Genomic DNA, 25380 nt, shown 5'->3' on the forward strand with positions numbered 1-25380 from the left:
CATTGTCCCATATCCCATATCCCATAATTCCACCCCATCGCAATGCTATTTCCATAAACCTTTCCAACAACAGGCGAGTAAATAGAAACCGTAGTTCGATACCAACCGCCCTAGTAGAATTGTCTCAAAACGTCAAGCCTCAACTTGCACCCCATGGATTTTGAGCATATGATTCTTCAGGTTGACCTTTCGTTTCAAGCGCTTTTTACAAATTCTGCAGGGGAAAGAACCCGGGCCGTGCTTTTCCTTAAGATGGCGGGTCAACGATTTTTTGGCCTTGAAGGTAGATGTGCAGCCGGACCGAGTACATCGAATAACAGTGTCTGGAGTGCTGGAATGGTTGGATATTCTTAGCTAGTGGCTCTCTTTCCTCGTACGAGACTGCGAGGTTGATAACTCACTTTTGTTCACGCTCCTGACGATGGACATCGGAGTTTTCGTCGCTGTTAATGCCATTGCCTATGGCTTCCGGTTCAAGAGGCTCCTGCAAATTTGGTTCCTGCGTGAAAGGAGCCACGAGAGGGGTGGTGTTTGCGGTATGGATCGCAGAGCCGAAAGATGCCCTGGGTACCGTCTGGGAGTCGTTGTGGTCGTTGTTGTCAACAAGGTACTGTGCATTGTTTCTATTCACATAATCCGGGTAGTATTGCACCCAGGGAGAAGAATCCCACGCGGAGGCATCACCAGGACGAATAAGCCCTGGTTGGGGATAAATGGAACCGGGAGTGCTCTCTTCCTGTTGGGGAACAAATCCAAATGTATACGGGTCCATATTATGTGGCGACCACGCCATGTTCAACCCTCAATCGAAGGATAGAGGAAAATAAATACCAAGAAAAGGAAAATGGGTTTGGCTTTTGTAACATCATGGGGAAGAGAAATTCCTGGGTATTTATTTCAGTCGAAGTAGTTCAGAATTTCACCTAAATATCAACAGAAAAAAAGAGGTGAAATAAAAAATAGATCGACATTACAGATAGATCAAGAGGTGTCCGTGGCTGGTTCATTAGGCACACGAATCATTCGCCCCCCTCCCCCCCGAATCTGGGAGCCGCAGGGACGGGTTTGACACTAGCTTCCTCAATCTCAATTTCCTTTCCTTTTGGCCTTTTTTAATAATAATAATCCCAAAAAAAAAAAAAAAAAAAAAAACTTCTTATTTTTCCCCCCAAAGTCTAGCTCAGAAGGTTCGGGGTAGTTGTTGGGGGCCATGAGAACGTGCGAATCCTGTTCATTTTCTTGTGATACGCATTCGATTTGATAACCGAGAGAACGGGATCGTGGATAAACCTAACACCTTCATATATACACATATGGTAGAACGTGCCAGGGATACGGAATATTACTCTAAAGGTAATACAGAGTAGATTTCACACCTGATAACTTTCTACTACTACCCATTAACATTTTATATAAAGCGATCACCACAACGTGGGTGTATTGTGCATAGGTAGCGCAAAGCGGAGATAGGAACGGGGATAGATTCTGTTGATTTTGATTATTTTTATAAAAAAATATTTATCTTTGTGGCCACCCATTTCCCTTTTGGATTGTTCGTGCTCTTTTCTTGCATATTTACACCCAATTAGCGAAGGCTGCTAAAAATACAAAATATCCTCAACAGATAAATATTACGGGAACAAAATCAAAGGCATTATTCTGAAGGGCTATCCAATTAACAAAGATCAATAGTTCCTACTTCCCTTTATATCCGGATGCATGCTTCAACGCGACGAGGGATGTACTCTCCGGGGGTTTCAGCCGCCAATGACCCACCAAATCCTAGCGGTGTAGAAAATGAGGGTTTCAGATGTTAAACCCTAGATATATAATAATAATATATACATAAGTTCAGACGCAGGAACCCGTTGACACGTTGGCTGGAATTCGGGCCAATAATGCCTGGCCAGTTCTCGACTTCATGGCGACTGTACGTGGACAGACTGGGTGAAGACCGGGTGAAATCACCAGACAATTTCCACATTTCAAGGCTACTTCCAATTTTGAAATACTTGGATTTATGTCTGTATTAATAAGATACCATCCCGGGCAGTGCTTTCTTCAGGGCTTTCTCTTCACGCTTAACTACTACATACCCAAGAAAGTCCCGAAATCCTAGTTGAGATCCTCAAATTTTCAATCGAACTGCCTCTGAGCTACCACAATAACTGTAATTCAGCCAAAATCTCCGAGATTTTCTCCTATCGGATCCATTTAGAAAGTAACCTAACGCGTCAGGATTCTCAGAGATTGCGCATGCCGGATGTCATTTTCAAGCGAATAAAAAGTCAGGGGTCCGTCCTAGCGGTCTATCTGTGGACTCGGACCTCTGCTGCTTGTTGTCTCGCCAAGTGTATTCTTTTTTTATTGTTTTTATTTTGATCTTTTCAATCTTAAAATTTTTTTTTCCCTTCTTCTTTTGATCCACCGTATTTCCCAATGGACCGCTAACCAACCCCCAGAGCCGGTGTTTCCCACTCCTAGAGTGATCAAGCTAGGTATATTTGTATAAAAGGTACCTTTAGTAGGTCTACAAGGTCTGGCCTATAGTATTTAGAAATTCGTCTAACTTTGTATTTCAAGGTTTGTTCTCCCGCCTGAATCAGAATCAAGGAACTTCACCACGAGCACGCATTTCGCCTCCTTGTCCCTAAAAGATCCTTGTTGCCTCGCCGTTGCCTCGCTGTATTTTCACTACCCCACAATAGTATTAGGCCATGTACATACCGTGCGTTTCGAATCCATGTGTTGCCGATACAATTCTGTGAAACATGCGCGCGGTAGCGAGTGTATTCCTCTCGAATACACTGCTAAAGAGATTCTATAGAAGTACATACGATAGAACATATAAAATTTTCTCCATTCTGGCGAGATGAGGTATCACACAACCTCTAATGGGGTAGAGCTTACCCAGTTTAAGGTCTGTGACGTGCATCACCCGTACATCTTATGTGTCACATACATCCCATGAGCCATCCCATGAGCCATCTCATGAACCATCCCATGAACCCTCCCATGAACCCTCCCAAGCACCATTCCATGAACCCTCCCATGAACCCATATATCAAAACATCCAAATATCCCATGCTCCTGCTAAAAATTATAATTTTAGCCCGATCGCCGCGCCGTTTCCGTAGACAAACCCAATTATAATGCCCGTTCATGTAAATCTAGGTTCTATCACTAACATAGACCTCAATGTTCCAAATCCCAAATCCCAAAACCGTATTCATTGAACGTAAACTCGTATTCCGTGGGCCTTCAGCTGGTGATCGTTCAGATGAGACTTTCGGGAATATGCATTTTCACATAATGGGCAAGGGAATGAGCGTGGGGAAGTATGCTGTTCATCGCGATGGCGCTTCAACGATCCCTTCTTCGTGAAGGTACCATGGTACGAGCAGCCCGGCCAGTCGCATCGAATATCGTTGTTCGAGTTACTGGAATAGTTGAATACTTGTCAGTAAGCCGTTCACTCTCCTTTCACGTTAGACTGGGGGTGGGTGGCTCACGCTTGCTCATGTCCGTGGTTAGGGCTACGGGGCGCTTTGTCGTTGGTAGAACCATTGCTTAAGGCTCCTAGAGCAATGACTTCTGAGCGGGAAGGCCCCTGCTGAGGTTGTACCTGCCCAAGAGGAGAAGGCACGGGAGACGCGGTACAAGCGCTGCTATCCCGGGGGCTATCAAACGCCGTAGCCGGGGCCTGGGGATCGTTGCTGTTGACAGTAAAGTACTGCGCGGTGTTCTGGTTTGGTTGGGGATATTGCAATGGAGAAGCCACGAGAGGGGCGGTACGACTGAAATATTCCGCAGAGCCGTGAAAAGGTATAGCTAGGGCCCGAGGGTCATTATCGCTGACAGTATGATACTGTATGTTCTGATTCGGACGGCGATGAGTCGGCGGAGCTGTAGGCACGAAATGTCCACCAATCGGTGTCAACAATTCCTCGTACGGATTGTATCTAGGTTGGTATGCACGAGCCGTGGATGTATCTGCCACAGTGGGTGATCGACGAGCACGGAACGGTTGGGGATAAACGGAGCCAAAGGTAGTCAAATCGAACTCGAAGAGATGATCTAGGGTTTGATTATCCAGGTTGATATCGTCTAGCGACCGTGTCATTATTAAATATCAACGGCAGGAGCGACAGACGTAAATATAGAAGTAAAGCTGGACAAGGGGAAGGATCTCGAGTAAAGGAGCGGGGATTGGGTTGGAGTATTTTCATGCTGGGGAAGAGGAGGGGGAAGTTGAAATATTTATGGCCACCCCAAGTTTTATTCGAATATGAAGACAAACAGTGCAGAAGGTGACAGGATAGATCCGCACAGAGCACGGGTGTATGTAGATATGTCACCAAGGTGATTGTGACAGACTTAGACTGTAATTCTATCATACAATAACGGGGTAACGGTGTTGGCAAAATCTGAACGAAAGATACAACTTTTAGTGGATTTTAATGGATTTTCGATTGGCATAGATCAGGATCGCCCCGAAGATGACTCTCTTGATGATCGCCCGCCGGTACCCAGACTGTCGGGTAGCCTAGATTACACGTAGTGTAATGAAAAAGGTAGCAGAACAATACGGAAAATCGAAATACTCAACCGGGAGACGAAATCCCAGCGGACAAATTGCTGTAAAAGGTTGTAACACCGAGGAAAGTCTTCGGATTTAAGCAATTTCAGTGGGAAAGTTCAAAGCATAACAAGCCATTACAACCATTATAACAACTATTACTCCGTACAGCTAAAATACTCAGCCTCGGACCCTGACCCACCCCGCTAGCGCCAAAAGGCAAATGATGGAGTAGAAGCCGGACTACGGAGTATACCTTTTATGACTACATATGCACCAGTACTTTGTATAAGCTCCACCCTCCACCTCCAGTTTATTTTATTCTTCGAGGTTTTCTCAATTTTTGTTTTTTTTTTTTTATATATTTTTGGATTGCGTATACGGGCTCCACCTAACCTGTCCAATGAAGGCCGCTCTAGGTTCAAAGGAATACCTCCCCAAAAAAGACAATGTGGTTGGGTGCAAGAACATAGTGTGTTTCATATGTGGATTTTGATCTACAATTTTTGGGACCTCGTGAATTCCCTTAGATCTTCTTCTACGGAGCAGTCAGGCATTGATCCGGTGCATGTTATATTTACCCAGAGGCGAAAACAACAACAATCATCAGACGGAATATGTGTGTACAGGATATAGCCCTGGGGGATGAGGTGGAGAGGAATGGAGCTCTGTCCGACGGCTACCCGCGAAGAACGTCCACTACGTGCGCCCTAAGGGAAACTTTGCCTCCTTCTCCGGAAGGAGTCCCGGGAGATCGGTGGGCCCCCAATGTAAGTGAAGAATAGTGGGCATATAATCCCCCGAGACTCGGTAATCACCCGCATCGTGAAGGGGCTGCTGCGGATTGGGGCGAATGTGTGGCTGGGCATTATACTCCGCGCTATGTCCCTGAAAGGAATTTAGATGTATTCGGTATATTCGGTGCGGCTAGGCCTTGTCTTGGTAAGTTACATTACTAGCTGTATGAATGTACGTGCATACTTTAATATCAATATGTTTCCTCCCTATCCACTTCAAAGTTGTCTCCATCTCTATGTGAACATCGTACTGCAAATTCGTATAGAAGGGTTCTCAGACAGGTGTCGTGTGGACTAGGCAGAAACATTTACCAAATGCTATGTAGTGGAGAAGGGGTGGAAGAGTTTCATATATTAGTTTTCATTACTCTGTACGGAGTAGAAAACTACACATTGACACCCATGCATACAATTTCAAGGTTTAGGCCACCCACGGGCTAGGTTCGGTTCGTCGTTGTGGAGCAGGCAGGGACCCGGTTCAATATGCTAAGGGATGGGATGGGCTGGGCTGTCATAGGCTGTCGTATTGTCGGCCCTGCGTCTTAGATTCCACCCAAAGATTGTTGGTTGTCTGTACGGTATACAGTCCAATCCAGTTTCGACAGCTTTTGCAGACGCCAAGCTCACTCCAATCCAACAAGCCCCTAAAACGGTAAGTAAATCGCTAAATTACTAAATAAATAATAAATAAATGATTAAATATCTAGTCTATAAATCAAATTCAATCAATGCATTCGAATTCCGAAGATCCCTTCTGGTCCATCTCGGCCGTACTCCAATTATTATTTTTTAATTGTACCCAAGTTCAACGCTGGTCTAAATTGGGATAGGATTCGTATCACCACATACCATCATTTTTACCGAGTTCCACTGATCTGACGTGGGGATCTTCTTCCACTCGTTTCCTTCGTGAAGTTATGGCTTACAGGATAGACGAAAGCCACAAGGATCCACCATACCTAATATTCTATGTGATTGGGGGTTTTTTTGGGGGGTGTCAATGGTAATTTTTTCAAATCTACATTGATCAATATTTTTGAAAAAGGTTTATTGAGAATTGCGGGCAAAGGATTCAGCCACAAATTTTTTTTATTTACGTTTGCTCACTCTTTTATTTTCTTACCCTGCCCTTCACTTCTCTCCATCTGCTCTCTAGCCCAATAAATCTTGGGGGTTTTTTTATGACTTCATTCGTTTTTTCGCCTGTCTTTTGTTCTTTAGTCCAAAATGTAGCACTTAAATTTTCCTTCTGCCGCGTATCCCGGTACATCACACCCAAAGTCCAATCGCCTACCAGCACCCTATGCGGTCCCACCCAGTAATTTATAAAGGTTTTTTTTCGTATGAGAATTATATACAAAACACTGCTAGTATTTCGGGGGTATGATTTAGTTCTTCGACTATGTACTCTCCACGCCTATTGATTAGGGTGCGTGCCCTGGCACATCGAAAACTATCCGTAAATATCTGTGCACTTTATCATTCCCTCATTTCTTGATTATTTGCTAACATAGATATCTTGGGGGAGATATCAGTGTGCCAGGTAGCAAGGAAGGAAATGAGGTACATAGTATAGAAACCTAGAAACCTTTCTAAATTCTCCGTTATTATTGTGTATCAAGTAGCTATAGAAGGTCTCCACTAAAGCTAAATTGTAGGAACTAAATCCCCGGGCATCCTTTGTGCATGAGTGGAGAGAGAAAAAAAAAAAAAGGAAAATCAGAGGCAAGAACGCGAAACCGGCCCCTCCCAACATTTTGTTTTTGTTTTGTTTTGCTTTTGTTTTGTTTTTTAATTTTTTTTTAATTCTTCTTTTATCGTGTGACCGGGCTCCATCGGGTATAATACGTAGTTCGATACATAATGAAGTAAGAAATTCTCCCCCTAATATGGAGTAGATAAGGCATATTATGACGTATGATGCCTGGGTAAACAATTTCCTAGCCAACCTGTCTAAACACCCTTAATTGATTTCGGTTATTAATTTTGACAGAAAACTGGCCTTTTGCACGGTCTCTAAATTTTGGATTTATTTCCTGTGACCTTTGTATGACAATTCTCTACTCGCCCATGCAGAGGAGAAAAAAAGGGGTTGTATATCTTCACGATCCTGGGATCCATCGTAGGGGGTGGATATGCGCTAAACTAAAGGAGACAGCTCCACTGTCTTGACTGCAGTAGAAACAGAGAGTCATTAGCAGGGTTCAAACTCTTGGTCGCTTTCTAAAGCATGGTGCTTATATCGGTATATTTGGGCTGTGAGTAAAATATACTAAAAATATGTGCTATACCTTTAGGCGTCCCGTGGACGTCTCATGAAGCCGGGAATAAGCATAGAAGCCACCCATGGTTTCAACATTGTGTTAAACCTTATTTTAACAAACCGTTCCACCAACTCTAAGGCCTTATATCAACTTCCGAGCTCTAAAATAAAAATTCCAGTTGTGGACCAGACGAACCACGCTAAGCCGAAAAATTGACAGCTATTACTTTGAGGCCCAAAATTTTAAGTATGTTTTTTAGAATATACTTTTCATCTATAGAGAACCGGGATCTAATGCAGTCAAGGCCAAGAAGATTTCACTTCGTAATTCGTCATACCCGTATGAAAGACGGACACTCGTACTATGAAAAATCACTTGTTATTCTTGGGCTGTTCTTAATCTGAGGTCACACCTCTTTAGCCTTAGCCCGATGAATGTGGATAGCCGGAGACCAAGGGAAGTGACCAAGGGGAACTATGAAAAACCCGTTATTGGGATTATAAATACCAGCGAATGCATTATACCAAGCCGAAAACGCCGCCAGAATGCCAAAAGCACCACCTGCCTTCTGAACTGCAATCGGGATCGCACCATGGGAGCTGCATTGAATGTGCGCAACGCCGAGTAGGAGATAGTTCATGTCTAGGAAAAAGAACAAAGAGAACATCGCAAGACTAGATTTGAGAGTGCATAAGAGCATCAGTGTAGTGAAAATAAACCAGGCCTGTGCGTATAGTTTTAGTCGATATCTCCACAATGTGATCATGTCTGCATCCTAGATTCCATGCGGGTGGCTTACCAGCATAAACAGACCCATCAAAGTTTCGTTCTGGCAGACCAAATCCGCTGTATCTTTCGTAGCATTGGGAGTATCAAAAGTCGAGATTAGAGAAAATGTGATCCAATAGGCACCGTAAGAACAGAAAGACGTCGCGCCGAAAGTATTTCCAATCGCCATTTCCCTACTCTTGTTAGCCCTGGATAACACACAAAACGGGACAGGGTCTCAAGGGGATATCCAATATATAGGATGAATAGAAACGTACCACATGCCAGCCAACACCTGCGCTATGCCGCCATAGTTCAAAGCCAAGGAAACACTGACCCCTGCTGCTTGTATACCTCTCACATTGAGGCTAATACAACTCGAGATAAAACACGTGAGTGCAAATGCACAAAGACCTAGGGGAGCAGGGTTGGCGAATTTCTGAACGTTGACAGGAGAAGACTGGCTTCCCTGTCTGCACGATAGGCATGGCCCGGGAGTATGTGATGGGAGCGAGGCGTAGTCATTGCTAAGTTGGGAGACTACTGATGAGCCAGTGTTGTCCTGCGCGCTTGGCTCGATGTGATGGTTTGATGTCACTTTGGTTCTTTCGACCTCGGTAGTGTCAATAACATGCCCCATCAAGAGTCTTAAGGATGCCAATTTTTTGTTCGGTGAGAAGCAGTTCGGTCAAAAGGGCAGAAATAATATGAATGGTGAATACAGAAATATCAATGAAGATCGGAATATATATATAGTCTGAGGCGTGGGTGATACAGGTTGTAAATGGTCGCGAAGGTTGAAGGTTTTGCCGATTCTTCCGCCTAGGGCCCTGGCCCTACTATTCACGCACACTTTTTGAAAAAGCACTCGGCCCAGGCATTATGCCTCAGTGCAAAAGTAAGGAAGTTTTCTGCGCTACGTAGAGCGTGTGGGAAAGTACACTGCCAGGACAACTCGGGATCAAATCCCGCATTTAGTGGGGATCCTCTGTACATATAATACGTTACTTGTACGAAATATCTTAAGGTTTAATTAGCATTGAACTTATTAATAATCAAAATGCTGCATCCGATGCGTTATATCTACCAATTAGGGTAGCCGTTCCCCCATTTTACATGGGAAAAACTACTTTTCCGTCATGTGGGCAGCCTGAGCATGGAGGCAGTGAGTGAATTAGTATTGGTATTACTCACTGTGGATCTAAACCGCGGGAATGCAAGGCTTGATCCCGAGGTGTCCGAGTAAGCTACGGTCAAACACCCTATTAAAATCGAACGATCGGCAAATCAGGTTTCTAAAGTGATGAGAGTCTTGGCGTTGAATGTGCCATTCTTGCATGATATAATTTCATTCTCAGCATGTTGAAACCATGCGGAATCCCGAAAGTGATCGAGGTTTACAGAAAGGCGAGTTCGAGTTTAACGGGGTTTGACTGCCATATACGGCGAAGCCCCCGGGTGCTGTGACAACTGCCGAGCTCGCCAGCAAAAGGATCTCCCGGTCTGCAGGGCTCGGCAATGATCCACCTGGACATGCACAACACGTATTATTTTCGACCTTATGAGACTTACGATTGGATAAAAATCAACTTGGCTCGGGTGGTGCCATGAGAAGCAGGAACTCAATCGTATTGCTTGAACAGACTACATCGGTGTCAATGGTAAGCTCGATCTATAGAATGTTTGGCTCGATCATGGGATATCAATGATCTGTTTCTATGAAGAGGCACCTTGCACGTTACGTGTGGCTTACGAGACAGTTTATTACAACTTGCTCCGACAACTAAATGTGGGGAGATGGAAAAGAATCATTATTACCCACTATACACTCCGTATATCGTGTGTCATTAATATGGGGATGATGACTGACTTGTAAGACATCAACCGCACTCCGAGTTCACCACACATGGTCGTTGACCAACAAAACTAGTAGAAAGTCCTCTCACCGGCGTTATCTTGCCATAGACTGGTCTTTAGAGTCCAATGCTGGGGGAACTTCGAATTGCTACAAGAATTTACCTCCTCCGGTACCGGAGTGCGGTGATTCTTGTAAAACGTAATGTTTGTGAGTAACTTCTCCTTTACCATATGTAGACGCAGGTTATAGGACTGACATACTAGAAAATTCTATCTGCCCTAGTCGTCAACCACCCTGTGCTTCACCGGAGGTTTGGCCTGGTTAGATCTATATTATACAGTAAATAAGAGCCCGTTCAGGTGGGTACCTATGTTGCATCGAAGCTTCAAGAAATCATTGCTATGTAGACGAAATAATATAGGTTGGGTATCCTGATTTTTATAAACCCATCATATTGCGCCGACCTTCATGAAAAGAGAAGCGAAATTCCCGCCCCATAGCATCATTTCCAAAACGCCTGTATGTCTGCAATTCGGAACCAGAAAAAAATAAAATAAAGTGTGTGTAGGATCAGAGTGGAGATTCCTTTGGAGTTTGAAATACACATCCCAGAATCCACAAAATCTCAAAATGAAGAGACCTTATGCCCGCCAGCCCTGTACAAAATCATGCAAGCGATCAATCACAACACCGAAGATAGCATTGACGCTGTCTGCAATGAGTTGCTCAAAGTGACGGATGGCTTCTTCCTCGGTCATTTCAAGATGGAAGCGCTCCTTCACTTTCAAGACGGCTTTGTCAGGCTCCACTCGAATATCAGGGATATTAGCATCCACCATCAAACTGAAGAGGTTAAGAATCAGATTCGCGGATTTCCGCAGTGTGGTGTAAGCAGTATAGCAGTATTGCTTGAATTGCAGATAGTGGGGCGAAGTTGTGCCGCCCATACCTTCGACCATTTCCTTGCAAAGTTTCATCATGGGTGCAAAAGGCTTTGGATCACGACCGAGGATGAAGCCGAAGTCGGCGTGGAAGAAGTGGCCATCTGGGGCTAGAAGCAGATTTTCAAGATGCCGGTCGCCAACGCCGAGGAGGTACGTGATGACGCAGTATCCTGCACATGATTTGATATATGTATCCATTGTCTCTTTGCGGACGCCGAGGGGCTCGTTTTCATCTGGGTTGTTGGCCTGTAGATAAGCGAGGATGGATTTGTACTTGGCTGACGCCGCGGAGAGAGAAATTGAAGGGATGAATTGCACAGCGCCGGCCGTTGCACTGGTGGCAAGAATTCGATAAGGAGTCAGTTTTAGATCAAGATTTTCCTTCTGCAAAAGGCGATCCATCAAGATGATGATCTGGATAACCAATTGATCTTGGCGAAGATCATCACCGACTTTAAACAGCATCGGATATCGACGACCTTCAGAAGTCTTGAATGTGATAAGCAAGGGAGAAAGAGTTGACTTGAAGACGTTCGATTCCTCGGGGTATAGTCCAACAACTGAAACATCGGGGTTCAAAGGCAAGGGCAGCGGTGGATCTATGTTTATCAGGTCGTTATCAGGATCACGGAGATACTTTTTCAGCATCTCAATCTTGCCAACTCTGTTTTCGCGCGCAAAGCGTACGTCCTTGGCTATTTTGGAGAGCACGGCCACCATTTCACCTTGGTGCAATAGTGTCTTTCTATGCTCGGGATGAAGCTTCTCCAGTTCAATCATGAAGTAGTATTCGACCCGCGCAAATAGCCGTCGCTGAATTGCATCGGCATCATCGAATTCGACCATGAGATACCAGTGTAGGTAGTTGCCAAGTTTGAAGTTATTAGCTGCACGTGAAATCAAGAAATGGGCAAGGGAGGACTCCTGCGGAGCCGCATCGGGTTGGTTATCTGGAGTTGCATCGTACTTCAGAGCCTGCACCAATTGGAGAAGATATAGAAGCAACTCCTCGTCATCTGCCTTCCGCAGTGTTTCCACAGCATATGAACGGACAGCAGGATTATCGAAGGTGGGACCCAGGATCTCCAGGGCATCATCGACGTCAATCTCGGTCCATTTAGGGAACATTTCAACAGCTTGCCGCGATTCTCCAACATCCCGCCAATTGACTGATTTGACGAATTTCGTCAATGCCTTCTTCTCCCGCGTGAGATGATACCTGAAGCGCCACACAAGATCCTTCTCTTCGGCAGTGAGGTCTTGTGTCGGTTCGTAGGAAATAATCATATTAAGATCATCCCTGATCTTAGGATTGGGCTTCAGGTCACGATCCATGATGCCGGTTCGATGGCTTCGGATCAAACGCCGGTGCTTGTCCTCGCACGGGTTTCCGATTTGGCCAACCTCTGGATCGTAGATTTGAATGATATTATGGGGATCGGCGTGTGAAATTCCAGGGCCAAATTGTACTTCCGGAACTGGCTTAAGAGTGGCATTGGGGTGGGGAGGTGCATTTTGAGACCAAGAGGAAATGGGCGGAGGAGGATACTCATGATCGGCCCACACAATGGGATGATCGAATCGTGGAAATTCAACATAAAGGTTGAAATACTCATCTTCGAGGTTCTCTTCATCAGAGCTATCGTCCTGATCTTTGCCGTGTTTCGGCTCTTTTTGCAGGGCTGCGTCAAGTTCAAGGGTGCGCTTTTGAGCCGCTTCATCTGCATTTGTCTTCAGTTTCTCTAACTCCCGAAAGAGCAATTGATCCATCCAATCAACACGCGGGATCTCGCCCATTTCGTGCTTCTTGATCAAGACTTCGACCCGTTCCAGTTCCGCCTCTTCTGGTGACTGTTGCGAAGGATCCCGGGTATTCGGTTTGCGACGCTTAGGTGGTAAAACAGATGGAGTAGAGGTTGTAGCAGAGCCGTCTGCGTCCTTATGTAAATAAACTCTGCACTTTTGCCTGCCCATCTTCAATTTTCCGTCCTCGTCAAACAACGTGATCGTAGTTCCACCGAATGGAATATGCGTAATCCTATCGGGAGCGAGTGGGGAAATATCAACAATGGTGATTGCCAGCTGAGCATTACGCTCGGCGTCTTTGATAGACATTGGCATCTCCAGCCATTCATTCCATACTCGAGTGGTTTTGAAAGCCTTGTATTTGGTCTTCATCGGCACGCCCAATGGCTTGGACTCCGACCATATTTGAGCGGTCACATAGAGATCGGAAGTGGGGTCTTGGACAGAGCCAATATGCCGTAGCTCGGCGTTTTCATCAAGCACCGTGCATGGGATCGGCTTCTGCTTCCCCTCTAACGAGCCACTGTGGATGTGTCAATGAGAGAAAAACCTCGATTATCAGGAGGGAGAACGTACATCTTGATGCGTATAGGGATGTCCACTTGAGTGGTCACGGCAAAGGTGAAGGCTTCCATCTCTGTTCCCAGTCTGGAGAGCAACAGGTCGCTGCGTCATGGCTGATAAGCAACTGACGCGGGGAGGTCACGTGAAAGGTCCACGCGACGCGACAAAGCGTTCGCGATCATTAAATGTAACCGCACACTTTTTTTTCCAAGGATCGGTGTATTTCGAGGTATACTCTTTATCTAAATTTGGCTACTGTGTGTAGTCGCACGCGATTAGTTGGCCCTTTTTTCTTTGTTGAATTTTCTTTGTTACAACCTGCATCTCATATCGCACTAACGAGCGTTGATCGAGGATGGCACGTCTCACTCACACGCACCTGGACGAAGCAAACACCCCAGGTCCCCGACCAGCACCATCTACAGTATCGCCAGACGCATTTACTTCTGATAAAGAAAATCGCCATCCGGGCATTAATAAGAGAAGCACCGCTGTGATGGCACCGCGTTCACAGAGTAAACGACAGCGACTAGCCGACCGCCCCTCGAATGCTCAGCCTGCCCAATCCACCCAATCTTCTCGGTCTGCTCAGTCCGCCCGATCTGCGCAGTCGCAAGCATCATCTCAACGAAACAGCAGCGACACACGATACTATGACCCCGATCAGGACCCCGAAGAACGGAGAAGTGTTCGGAGAGGACTTCGAGATCTGGGTAGGGAACTGAATGGTAGGTTGCTTTATCTGGATTTGATGCTCGAATGATCGCGCTCTAACAGTTTTCACAAAGACACGCGCGGCGAGCTCATGCAGCCTGGAAATGATGGTATCCTCAACATTGTCGAACAAGCAAATCAATTCTACGCCAAAGTGAAGCAGACCGCCGATGCCACCCTCGATTCGCGCATCCTGGTCAACACCGCTGATCTAACGCACAAAAAAGCCACCCAGCTCGCGCTCGGTGACACCTCTGCCGGCATCGATGTAGACGAGTTTGTCTCCAAGTGTGTATCGTTCATGCGTCGCGGCCCGAACAATGCGACGGCTTCGGCAAATGGGACACAGGGACATCGGGCGCGCCTCGGTAGAAGCCAAAGAGATCCCGATGCCAGTGACGAAGATGACGGCGATGCGATGAACTGGGACACGCTTGGCCGATCGGCCTGCTTCCCCAACAATGCTCGTCCAGCTGTGTCTGGATGGTTGCTGGGACCGCTGTCAGTACAGAAGCGTACGCGACAACTGACACAGCGAAGAGCAGCGGAGCGTATCGATCCGACGCAAGCCGTGGCGCCCCGAGAAATGGCGCAGCAGGATCTTGGCCAGCAGGACAGCACGAATCTGACCCAGATCTGTTCCGAGATCAATAAGCTGCTTGCCAATAACCAGCTTAAGCGTCAAACAGCAGCTGAGCAGGAGCTTAGTCGCGAAACAAATCTTACCCCGGAGAAGGCGCAACAGATTATGGATAAGCACAGCGTGGCGGACGACGGGGGAATTCCCTTGTTTCGTTTCTGTATCAACCCGAGATCTTTCGGGCAAAGCGTGGAAAACTTGTTCTACGTGAGTTTCCTCGTGCGAGACGGCACAGTGGGTGTATCAACAGATAGTCGCGACTTGCCGACCCTGCGTGAGTATTCTTCAATATGACTGGTTGATAACGCACTAATGATTTAGCAGATGCCGCCGCGCCGTTCGCCCCTAGTGAAGCCCAAAAAAAGGGCGTGCAGAAACATCAGGCGGTCTTCAGCCTGGACCATGAGACGTGGTATGAAATTATTGATGTGTTCAAAATTCAGAACTCTATTATCCCCCACCGCGAAGAGAAAGAGCAAGAGACTGGCACAAGCTGGTATACTTAAGCTTCTTCCGAAGACACGATTCCACGAGTCAATATGTGTTTTGCAAGATACCCCTTGATCTTTTGGCTTGCATTACTAGGTCAATTTAATAATTTGGCTTTGTACTGTGAATATACCAGTTGTATTTTATGATATCTAGCACATAATCTAGAGTATGACGCTTATAAAGCACAAAATCGAAAAATTCTAAAATAATTAGGCTACTTGGATAGTCTCTTTTAATGCACGTAAGCCATATATGTACAAAAGTAGACCAGGTACATAAGTTACCGAGGTCGCCCCTTAGCGATGATAAATCCGACCTGGCTCGATCGAAAAGTGGAGTGAGTGGCTGATAAGCCTGTACGTCATTCCAAGCTTGTCTGGCCACTTCCTTTCTCCAGCAACTTTTTAAACCTCCTATTTTACAACTCAGCTTTTCTCTTCTCTGCTATAGTGTGAGCTTTACAATATACCTATAGCTGCAAGACACTCTAACTGAGACATCCAACGCCAGGGAGCGCAGTTCTCGAACTCTAAGCACAAACAAAGCCAAAAAAGAGGAAAGGCGTCAAAATGCCACAGCTCTTTCCAACCAACCCTTCTGCGACCATGGTAATCCGCCATGTGACACCGGAAATCGTGACTATGAGTCTACCATTCGCACGGTTTGGACACCTGCAGTTCGGCGGGCGAGGGACGCTGGGTTAGTGCCAATCCTTACAGAGCCAAACCTACCAGGCGCATAATACCTCGGAGGACAGGGAATGATGTGCAGCCATATCAAGTCCACGGGGGCCCCTTTTTTAAGATCTTGCGCTAATATTCCTTGCATGCGACAGTCAAGCTTGCCACTGGTTCCCTCGCAGTATTCTCACCCGTCAGCCTAACGCCCGAAGTCCGCGAGACAGTCGAATCTCTCGGTGGAAACGTCAAATACATCACGGCGCCAGATATCGAACACCACCTCAATATCACCCCGTGGAAGAACGCATACCCTCAAGCAGTGATCCTGGCGCCGGAGGGTCTGTATGAAAAGCGACAATCGAACCCGGAGTTCCAGGACACCCCGTTCGAGCATGTATTTAAGAAGGACGATCAACTGCCGCGGTCGATCTCGAAGGAGTTCGATGCTGAGTTTGAAAGCGAGTATGTATATGGCCACGGGTCGCGTGAGCTGGTGTTTCTGCATAAGCCCACGGGCACGGTTATTGAGGCGGATCTGCTCTTCAACCTGCCCGCTAAGGAGCAGTATTGCAAGACTCCCGAAGCGGGTACTAATTTCCTTACGAGGCTTATCATGCCGCTGTTGTCCACCAAGCCGCCAGCTACATGGCACAGACGGTTTGCATGGTATATTCTCTCCAAACAAGATCGGGCGGCGTTCAATGAGTCCATGAGAAGGATTGATCAATGGGACTTTGATCGTTTGATTCCTTGCCATGGTGATACTATCGAGACTGGCTCCAAGGGGATATTCCGCGATGTGATGGCATGGCACTTGGATCGGAAGAATACGTAGTCATTTTTCCTCCTCGTCTTGTCGAAACTATTGTAATATTTGATACTTTTATTTTGACTTCGGTGTTGCGGAAGGGAGGTCATTATGCATCAATATGTAATTTTCTTTTTTTGGGGACGTTATAGGCAGCATTATTTCGAATTTGATCATCTCTCTTGGCTTTACCAAAGTGGATATACGCTTGTGCTTGCGGTTATTGCTATTCATAGTATGAAAGGCCCACTATTAGCTCAATTTTAAAACTTTTATACACTCGCATGCTTCTGGACTCTTCCTGCATGTACTTCGTACATATTGATGTTTTGGTATGTCTGCCTAGTTCTGCTATATCTCCACGTCAAATACTGTGTGTACACTGTACTATGTAGTAACAATGAATGTAATCTATAATCAACACAATGCAAAATAACTCTATGCCTTACATGAACGTATGCATAAAATATATAGAATCAACCTTATCAAGTCCTGCTCCGTGGTCATAGGGCTGAGAGAAGAGCAAGTTAGATGACTCAAATTAAAGATGATGTCATTGTCGTCAAACGTGTACAAGGTCTCCTCGCTTCAAACCGGATCTCCCTTGTCTATGGCAGCTCGGCAGTCCACCTGTCAGACAGCACAAATGATCGCCCTGAGTGGAGACCCAACCCAATTCTGCACCAAATCAGAGCTATCGTCAATAGTCCTGGGATCGGCAGTCAACTCACCACTCAAAGACCAAGCCACTGAAGCATATCACAATCCAGCGCAGAGCCCGTATTCCAGGCCAGCACATCGTGGCATTTTTTTTTAGTAAGGGGAAGCTGGGTCTGGGGAAGACAGGAATGATGATTTGGAGGCAACAGAATAGTTCCAGGGCTATGCAGTACCTGTACGCTCATATTCCCCACAGCCCATAGGCCCACTCCTTGCTCCGATCGGGTGCTGAGGAGCATTCAGCCACAGTCCACATCAGCGGTCAGTCCGCCACGAAAAGTCGATCTCTTACCCACCCAGGACTGGAAGACGGTTGGGCAGTACACACTTAGACCAATAGTGACCGCGGCTTGTTTGAAAGAATTGTATACGGAACTAATCTGACGACACCAGGAGGCTTAGATTGACTCTATTGGTCGCGTTTAATGCAAGTTGTGCTTTGTTTTGGGTTCTTGATTAATTCATATTATTTTTCCGGTTTATTGGGCTTTCATATTCGTCCCTTGCTTTAAAAACACCCTATTACTCCCTCTCCGAGTTTGTTTGTCTGTGCGACCTGATACGTTATATAGCTTCTCGTGTTCCCCAGCCCATACTTCTTATCCCACGCTACATCTTCTCACACAGGCTTGGCACATTATCTCCGTATACAATCACATCCTTCAGATTTGTTCATCGAACATCCTATTGATTTGGGAACACCTCAACAATGCCCGTCATTTCACGTCTTGCGTCTATCATCCTCCGCGTTGCGGAGATCGCCTTTGCAGCTGTGAACACCCCACATCTACACCAACTGATAAATCGCATCTGACTCTCTTCTAGGTCGTCGCAGGTGTTATCGGACACTACCTTGCTGAGGTTGACCAGAGCGGTGTAGACGTTGACTGGTGGCCCCAGTCTCGATGGATCTATACTGAAGTGATCGCTGGCTTATCGATATTGCTGGGCCTCATATGGCTGATCCCGTTCTCCTCGGGATTCTTCTCTTGGCCTAGTACGTGCTGGATATCCTACCCCGTGAATATAGATCAATGCTTACTGGAATCCAGTGGACATTCTCATTTCGTTTGCTTGGTTCGCTGCTTTCGGTGTCCTTGTCGACACTATCCGCCGCTTGCCATGCGGCAGCATCTGGTCCTGGCACTTTAGAGGGGACCAGACGTGTGGCCGATGGAAGGCAGCAGAGGCTTTCAGCTTCCTTTCTGCTATTATCTGGCTTACTTCTGCTATCGTGGTATGTGATGAAATCTCCCGATCCACGTGGGGAAAAAAGGAGCACTAATAGGCCCCCAGGGGATTTGGTTTACCTCCCGCGTTCGCCAAAACACCACCGACGGAGTGTAAGTGATCAATGCGCACCTTCGAATAACGCGGTATTTCTTGGTTGATACTGACATACTGAACAGTCGCCGCCGCCGCTGGGGTCGTTCCGCTGTCTAGATAATGTCGCCGAATCATCACGCCTCTCCATAGCAGAAATTAACACCAATACCTCGTTATGCACGGCCAACCATGCGCGTCGCGCCTCACGCTCAGCACAGTGTTGGCTACATGAATTATTTCATGATGCTCGTGCGCTTCTGTTTCTTTGCTTTCCTGTGTTTGCCTCATGATTTGAAGGCCAACGAATTACGACTTACGCTGATACCCTTGGTGGAATAATATCTTTAGTGCTTTGTTTGCGATCCGACTGCTTATTTCGCGCGAAGCCAGTCTTTTTGAAATCTATTCCTAATCCATCCTCATTTGGGTATTATTGTCTATGGCCGCGCAAGCTTTTGCCGTAGTGATTACTATAGCTATGGATATTGATTTAAGGTGCTCAAATAATTTGTTACCCACCCTCGCCTAGTTTCTAATCCTCAGCCCGAGTAACAAAGAACCGCCAACAAGGCCTTTATTTTCCAGATCACCTTGTTCCACGCTTCTCTCTTTTCACCTTTGTCGTCTTTCTTGTCTTTAACCTCGCCATTTCCGGAAGTCCGGCGTGGAAACAATATAAATAGCCCTCTAGCCTGAACAGTGTTTGACAATCCACTCTTGCTGGCCTTTGAGTTAGGGATTCATCTTTCGTGATCATCATTACTGCAACCCATCACAATACATTCTGCTAGCGTCGGAATTGTGGTATCAATAAGGAGTCATGTCTGTTATGCTAGACAACACTTCAGCCCGGCTCTTTCAGACTACACGCACTGTGTTTCAAACCGGCTGCCAGCGCCTCATTGACGACATCTTGCACAATGGATTATCGCTTGAGCATGAACTCAATGGTAGAGTGGGTCAGCTCCATCTGTCATTGGAGCAACTGAAACGAGCCGGACGGATGATGGTCATTGATTGCTCGACAAATGAGCTTGTGCGTGTTGTCCCTATTGGATTTTTCACCGTTCTGATCGATCGCCCCGGACTGGACCCAATGTCCGAGTTTGACTGGGCCTGTATTTACACCTCTGACACTTTGAATATGCTGACTGGTGACTTTATGCGACACAGGGAGCCCACTGATGTTGCCCGGAACCTTGAGACCCAGTCATTGCTCTGGGACTTAAGCATGCCTTTCCCGGTGACAATTCCTCACGCTGAGGATTCCGCCCCAGAGCCATATGTGAATGCTCTGCAGATCCCTCCTGCTGCTAGTATGGCTCGTATGAACTCTCGGATTCCAGTGAGGCCTCGCCCTGCCCCTCCTGTCGACACCTATTCGACCTATAACCGGCCTGTTCCTGGACCTTACCCCCCCTGCTTTGCCCCCACAACCTGTACCTGAGTCGGAGCATGTGCCGGAGCCTGCGGCTTCTACATGTGTTAGCACTATTGGTCTTCATAGAAACCCCAGCATGAATCCCCGGTAAACCTTTGCTTTTTCTTTCCACGTTAGTTTCCGCCGATTTCCCCTTTCCAAAAAAGAAGCGAAAACAACCAAGAAGACTCATATACCTGTTGAATTTCAGCTAGTTCATCGTCACGCACATTTATAATAGAAACAGTCATTCATTTTATCCTCACAACATACTTTAATATAGTTTATGTTCTTTGAAAATGTAGAAAGCTTTGTCTTTTTGCAACTCTTAGTAGCAAGAGAAATTAATCGGTGTAAGAGTGAGAAGAGCACTCGGTTATTTCGCTGTATTGAGGCCGGTGGTACCACTTCTACCCCAAGAAGTGACTAATTCTTGGATTGTTAACTATTATGCACTTCTCGAGTTGAGACTTTCTATAATCACATCAGCTTCTAGGCTCTAGCTTTATTTAAATATCTAATATCATCTCACATTTTACTATGGACTTTGACGTGGCCTTTTTCCTAGACCTTTGCTGGTTATTCAATGTCGTTTCTGCTCTTGAATTTCTATTGACATCACAACCGACATGTATCGTCTTTACGAAAGAAGAACAAATTCTGGCCCGCCGTTGTTAAAGATCGCCTTAAAAATCCAATGCGCCCAATGGGCTCCTCCGTCCAGCTAGAAAGCTGCTCCAATGTGGGTATATCACCGTGGTTTGCGATAAGGCGGTGCCCATTACTCTTTAGACGACACACAATATGGCCCAGTTTGGGGTGGTTTTCCCGATCATACTCGACCGTATATGTCTTGAGAAGATTTAGTAAAACTTTAAATCGGTTCGAAGATGGTAACAAACCTCGACGATGGCCTCTCCTTCCCCGTGCATACTAATTGATGGGGGTAGCGGACTGGCTGGAAGAATCTCGCGATTATCTCTCGTGGGATACCGACCATTACCTCTGCGACCATGCGTTGACAGGGAAATTGCACTCTCGCTTGTCATAACGCCTCCATTGGCGAGAATAAGTCCGTTTGAGGGCTTGTGTGCACCACTAAGCTTCCGTAACTGACGGACCATCTCCGCCACAGCCTTGACCAAAAGTGTCAGATCCAATATTGAGTGCTGAATTCAAGTGCTATATCTTACGTGCATAGAATAATTTGCACCAGCGCCCCCAAATGAGTTGAGGCCTCCTAGGAGGGTGATTGGCTTTGGGAGCTTGTCGCAAGATATACCCAAATGGTGGCATGCTATCTTTGGGACAATTGGGAAGCAGCTACCGATTGGCAAAAAGGTGAGCGTGACTGATATCAAACCAAGTTACTGCATCAATGGATGTACACTCACGAGTAAAAATCGAAGAGGTCGATGTCATCCTTGCTAAGCCCAGACGAATGGAAACAAAGATCGAGGGCAGATACTATTGCCTGGCTGGTGTAGAAATTAGGACGGTCCCAGACTATAGGTACAGAATGATGTTAGTTGATTGATCTAGTGCTCAACATGTCAGATAGCAGGCTCCGAGTAGAGGAATTTACAGTCTTTAGAATCCTCTGCTCTTCCACCCCCAAGTGGGAAAATCCACTTATCGCGTGAGATACCCATTCGTACGGCACACTCTGTCGTAGTTAGGATACAAGCACCAGCAAGGTTCACGTCGTTGAACGCATTCATCAACAGCGGATCTTTGTATTACTAGAGTTAGCACATTAGGGCTTTCACAATATAGATAGAGGACACCCACAAGGGAAACATATCATCCTGTTATTCTTGGTGATACTTCCGATTTCTTTTGCTGTTTTAGGACTCTTTCCAGAACTCCACGCCATCGGGTGCTTAGACGCAATCTCGGCAAATCGACCATAAAGCGAAGCGGATTCTTCAAGATTTTCGAGGGGGCTCTGGCCTCTCTGCCATCGCAAAGCGTTCTCATACATCGGGTAGACATGCATAGGAACACCAACTCGATGAGTACGCCCAATTCCTGTGCAAGTCAGCGGCTACACTTGCACCATCCCCGGAGGAGTGACACTAACCAGTTAATGAGTCGGTATCATTGGCGTAGTAAACCTGCGAGTTTTCCGGTGCTGTCCAAGGGGGTGGGTATGTGCCATCTTTGACAAAAGCCTTCACTATGAAAACACTACCGTTAGTGCCACGTTCTCCCGTAGCTGCCCCGCGCATTTGCTGGAACGAGTGAACAAACATGATGCCATCGCTTCCCCACCAACCACGACTCCAACCTCGATTTGCTCGTTTGCAATCATTCGAGCTGTATCGTCGATCAGCTGCACAGATGTGCTTCCGGCCAGCTCACTGTAAGCTGTATGAGAGGGTTTGACCCCCAGCTTTTCACACACTAGCTCTGGTAGATCTTTGTATGGCCACGTCGAACTCGCTACAACCTTTACACTGTCGACGGAAGAGATAACAGCAGGTGCGCCAGAATCACAAGCATCTGAGGCAGCCTCTCTGATTGCCTGGAGCATTAAGTGCAAAGGCTCAATGGCATCTTCTGTTCGGCGTGAGGGATTCTTGACCTCTCCAACACCGATGATGATCGGGACTTTATGGGGTGCCATTGTTGGATATACAACGAGGAAGGTCGAAGACTCGGACAGTATTTAGACAGATATATATATAAAGTGTCGTCCGCTTCCGTCCTTTGTATGGTACTACTCCGACCTCGGTCTATATATGGACTGCGCCCCGCCGCGGAAGCCAAATTGGACATTGGACAGTATAGAAACCGAGGATCATTGAATTAAAACCCCAACTCTGAACTCATTTACGAGCGGAAAGTGTGCTATAGGGGAATTTAGCTTTATTGGCTATTACTACCGGTAAAAGATTTCTTAAGTACTATTTGTCCCTATTTCATAGCTAAGGACTTTTGTACCGGGGCGCTAGCACCCCGGAGGTGAATTCAAGTTGTACATCCACATTTGCATGTCGATGTAATATGGTGCAATGCAAGAAAAGTTCTATGTGGCACATATTGTCGCCCGTACTCATGCTTGTGTAATTTCTACATTTCCTTTAGCCTTCTAGACCTTGATTTCGAGTTTCATGGTATTAGTTTTGACCTTAACGTCTGTTCTAGGCGGCTTTTATGTCATGAAGGGAGTTTTTTTGGGGGGGAATAAGGTTGGGATATGGATAGAGGATAATTTGCTTCTTCTATATGGACTAGCTGTCCCAACCTAAAGTTGGCTTAACTGCTAAGCGAGCGAAAAGTACGAGATGTGCCATTCACACAAAATTGGTTACCCACAACCCCAAATTTCAATATCTGCTGTATACCCATAGATGAACTGTGCTTTACGGAAACTAGGAAATCATAGCTTCGAAGTCTGGTTGACATATTGCCCAGCATCTCTCAGAAGTGTAAACGCCTGAGTGATCATTTCCAAGATAATTTCATGCGCGGATTGATCTGGCGTGTTTACCATAGCAGCACCGCACCCCATCGGCCTGCAGCAATGTTAGCAAAATCTCAATTTGAAATAGAAACATTGTGAACATACCTCTGCGTGGATTGTTCTTCAATCTCATCTGTTAGCTTGCCCTCTCGTGCCAGCTTATCCAGTTCATAGTCGAGTACAGTCAATCCCTGGTTCTGCAGCTTCTCAATGACATCGCGCCGATTAAGCTCCCAATTTCTGATATATGGCGTAGCAAGAGCCCGTAGTGGACGCCCGGTCCAAATCGTACTCCTCATGGTATCCTCGAATCCTGCGTCAATGATCCTGCAAGTCTCATCGGTCAGCAAGTCACACCACATGGAGGTTGAATGATTTAGGCACTCACGCCTTTTTGCCCAGTTTCGAAGCAGCAGATTCGCGGGCTGTGACAAAGCGTGTGCCAACCCACACCGCACCAGCGCCCATGGCTAGTGCAGCGGCGATACCTCGGCCGTCGAAAATACCACCAGCTGCTACTAGCTGTACGGTCTTTCCAGTGAGCGGGGATTTGTACTGGCGGCAAGCGTCGATGCAAGCTGGAACGAGCACGCTCGTTGGAATCTCGCCCGTATGACCACCTGCCTCTCCGCCCTGAGCGCATATGAAATCCGCTCCGGCCTGGCAGGCTTTGTGGACATGCTTCAATTCAAATTAACTAGTTGCCATAGAATCACAGGGTGGGATCTGGAGTTTGTACCTTCGGATGGCCGACCATGTTCTGTATTATGAATCAATATCAGTCACTGTAGCTTGTAATCTGTGACAACACTGCTTGCATCTCTTGGTACGTACCATATACAGAATTCCAGCCTCATGAAGTCGATCTATAACCCTCTTTGGGGGAATTCCTACAGCCGACACGAACACCTTTGTCTTTTCTTCTATGATGATATCGATGAGGTCGTCCAATGCCCCCTTCGTATAATCGATGTTGGTCTTGCGGGCAGAGCCTCCAAGCTGAGGAATCAATAGGTCCACGCCGAATGGGAGATCCGGTTGCCGAAGCTTTTGTTTGACTTCTCGGATGGCATCTCGCAGCATGTCTGGGGTGTAGCCAAGACCACCAAGGACCCCAAGGCCCCCTGCATTAGAGACTGCAGCTACCAGGTCCGATCCTGCTGTATGACCCATTCCAGCTAGGAGGATGGGGTGTTTGATCCCAAGAAGCTGGGTCGTTGGTGTGGTGATAAGGGCCATCTTGGAGTTGCGTGAGGTAGACGTCCTTGGACTTGCGGTGCCATCGCAACGGCAAATTTTTGACTTTTATAAGCCCAGCAGGATCATCGGTAATAGAAGAGGCGGCTTCTAAATCGCATAATTGGGCTTTTTATGAGTTGGACGACTGTCCAACCTCGGTTGGGTTTGGTTGTCACCGAGGCGTGAATTTTAAATTGCTGGATCACCTAATTTCTAGCTAAACCTTTGACCTAATTACTCTATTCTTTGTTTTTATTACGACTGTCCAATGTTTGTGTGCTATCTTTGTGTT

General features: G+C 46.4%; 10 protein-coding genes across 10 annotated transcripts; 4 read left to right on the forward strand and 6 right to left on the reverse strand.

The window, feature by feature from the left end:
* Positions 1-397: 397 nt before the first annotated feature.
* On the reverse strand, positions 398-793 carry N7487_000563 (uncharacterized protein; the record flags this gene model as incomplete). The annotated part of the gene is made up of 1 exon (XM_056868311.1): positions 398-793. The coding sequence occupies one exon, from the start codon at positions 791-793 to the stop codon at positions 398-400; it is 396 nt and encodes a 131-aa protein (XP_056733095.1).
* Positions 794-3229: 2436 nt separating this feature from the next.
* Positions 3230-4123, reverse strand: N7487_000564 (uncharacterized protein; the record flags this gene model as incomplete). The annotated part of the gene is made up of 2 exons (XM_056868312.1): positions 3230-3440; positions 3513-4123. 2 exons carry the CDS (start codon positions 4121-4123, stop codon positions 3230-3232), a joined length of 822 nt encoding a protein of 273 aa, XP_056733096.1.
* Positions 4124-8046: 3923 nt separating this feature from the next.
* On the reverse strand, positions 8047-9048 carry N7487_000565 (acetate uptake transporter family protein; the record flags this gene model as incomplete). Its single annotated transcript, XM_056868313.1, has 3 exons — positions 8047-8364; positions 8440-8602; positions 8687-9048. 3 exons carry the CDS (start codon positions 9046-9048, stop codon positions 8047-8049), a joined length of 843 nt encoding a protein of 280 aa, XP_056733097.1.
* Positions 9049-10907: 1859 nt separating this feature from the next.
* On the reverse strand, positions 10908-13651 carry N7487_000566 (phosphatidylinositol 3-kinase VPS34; the record flags this gene model as incomplete). The annotated part of the gene is made up of 2 exons (XM_056868314.1): positions 10908-13539; positions 13593-13651. 2 exons carry the CDS (start codon positions 13649-13651, stop codon positions 10908-10910), a joined length of 2691 nt encoding a protein of 896 aa, XP_056733098.1.
* Positions 13652-13935: 284 nt separating this feature from the next.
* Positions 13936-15440, forward strand: N7487_000567 (uncharacterized protein; the record flags this gene model as incomplete). Its single annotated transcript, XM_056868315.1, has 3 exons — positions 13936-14308; positions 14369-15208; positions 15259-15440. The coding sequence occupies 3 exons, from the start codon at positions 13936-13938 to the stop codon at positions 15438-15440; spliced, it is 1395 nt and encodes a 464-aa protein (XP_056733099.1).
* Positions 15441-15974: 534 nt separating this feature from the next.
* On the forward strand, positions 15975-16941 carry N7487_000568 (uncharacterized protein; the record flags this gene model as incomplete). Its single annotated transcript, XM_056868316.1, has 2 exons — positions 15975-16125; positions 16262-16941. Exons 1-2 carry the CDS (start codon positions 15996-15998, stop codon positions 16939-16941), a joined length of 810 nt encoding a protein of 269 aa, XP_056733100.1. The 5' UTR covers positions 15975-15995.
* Positions 16942-18343: 1402 nt separating this feature from the next.
* Positions 18344-19077, forward strand: N7487_000569 (MARVEL domain-containing protein; the record flags this gene model as incomplete). The annotated part of the gene is made up of 5 exons (XM_056868317.1): positions 18344-18406; positions 18460-18631; positions 18687-18871; positions 18931-18977; positions 19044-19077. The coding sequence occupies 5 exons, from the start codon at positions 18344-18346 to the stop codon at positions 19075-19077; spliced, it is 501 nt and encodes a 166-aa protein (XP_056733101.1).
* Positions 19078-19780: 703 nt separating this feature from the next.
* On the forward strand, positions 19781-20407 carry N7487_000570 (uncharacterized protein; the record flags this gene model as incomplete). The annotated part of the gene is made up of 1 exon (XM_056868318.1): positions 19781-20407. The coding sequence occupies one exon, from the start codon at positions 19781-19783 to the stop codon at positions 20405-20407; it is 627 nt and encodes a 208-aa protein (XP_056733102.1).
* Positions 20408-20998: 591 nt separating this feature from the next.
* N7487_000571 (uncharacterized protein) lies at positions 20999-23009 on the reverse strand (the record flags this gene model as incomplete). The annotated part of the gene is made up of 8 exons (XM_056868319.1): positions 20999-21232; positions 21283-21516; positions 21574-21703; positions 21775-21886; positions 21966-22112; positions 22172-22411; positions 22464-22614; positions 22659-23009. The coding sequence occupies 8 exons, from the start codon at positions 23007-23009 to the stop codon at positions 20999-21001; spliced, it is 1599 nt and encodes a 532-aa protein (XP_056733103.1).
* A 756-nt stretch (positions 23010-23765) lies between these two features.
* On the reverse strand, positions 23766-25088 carry N7487_000572 (nitronate monooxygenase; the record flags this gene model as incomplete). The annotated part of the gene is made up of 5 exons (XM_056868320.1): positions 23766-23901; positions 23955-24176; positions 24238-24530; positions 24589-24609; positions 24684-25088. The coding sequence occupies 5 exons, from the start codon at positions 25086-25088 to the stop codon at positions 23766-23768; spliced, it is 1077 nt and encodes a 358-aa protein (XP_056733104.1).
* Between the last annotated feature and the right edge of the window lie 292 nt (positions 25089-25380).

Source organism: Penicillium crustosum, assembly GCF_028827405.1.
Source record: "Penicillium crustosum strain IBT 35664 chromosome Unknown utg000001l_segment0_segment0, whole genome shotgun sequence".
NCBI classification, from domain to species: Eukaryota; Fungi; Ascomycota; class Eurotiomycetes; order Eurotiales; family Aspergillaceae; genus Penicillium; species Penicillium crustosum.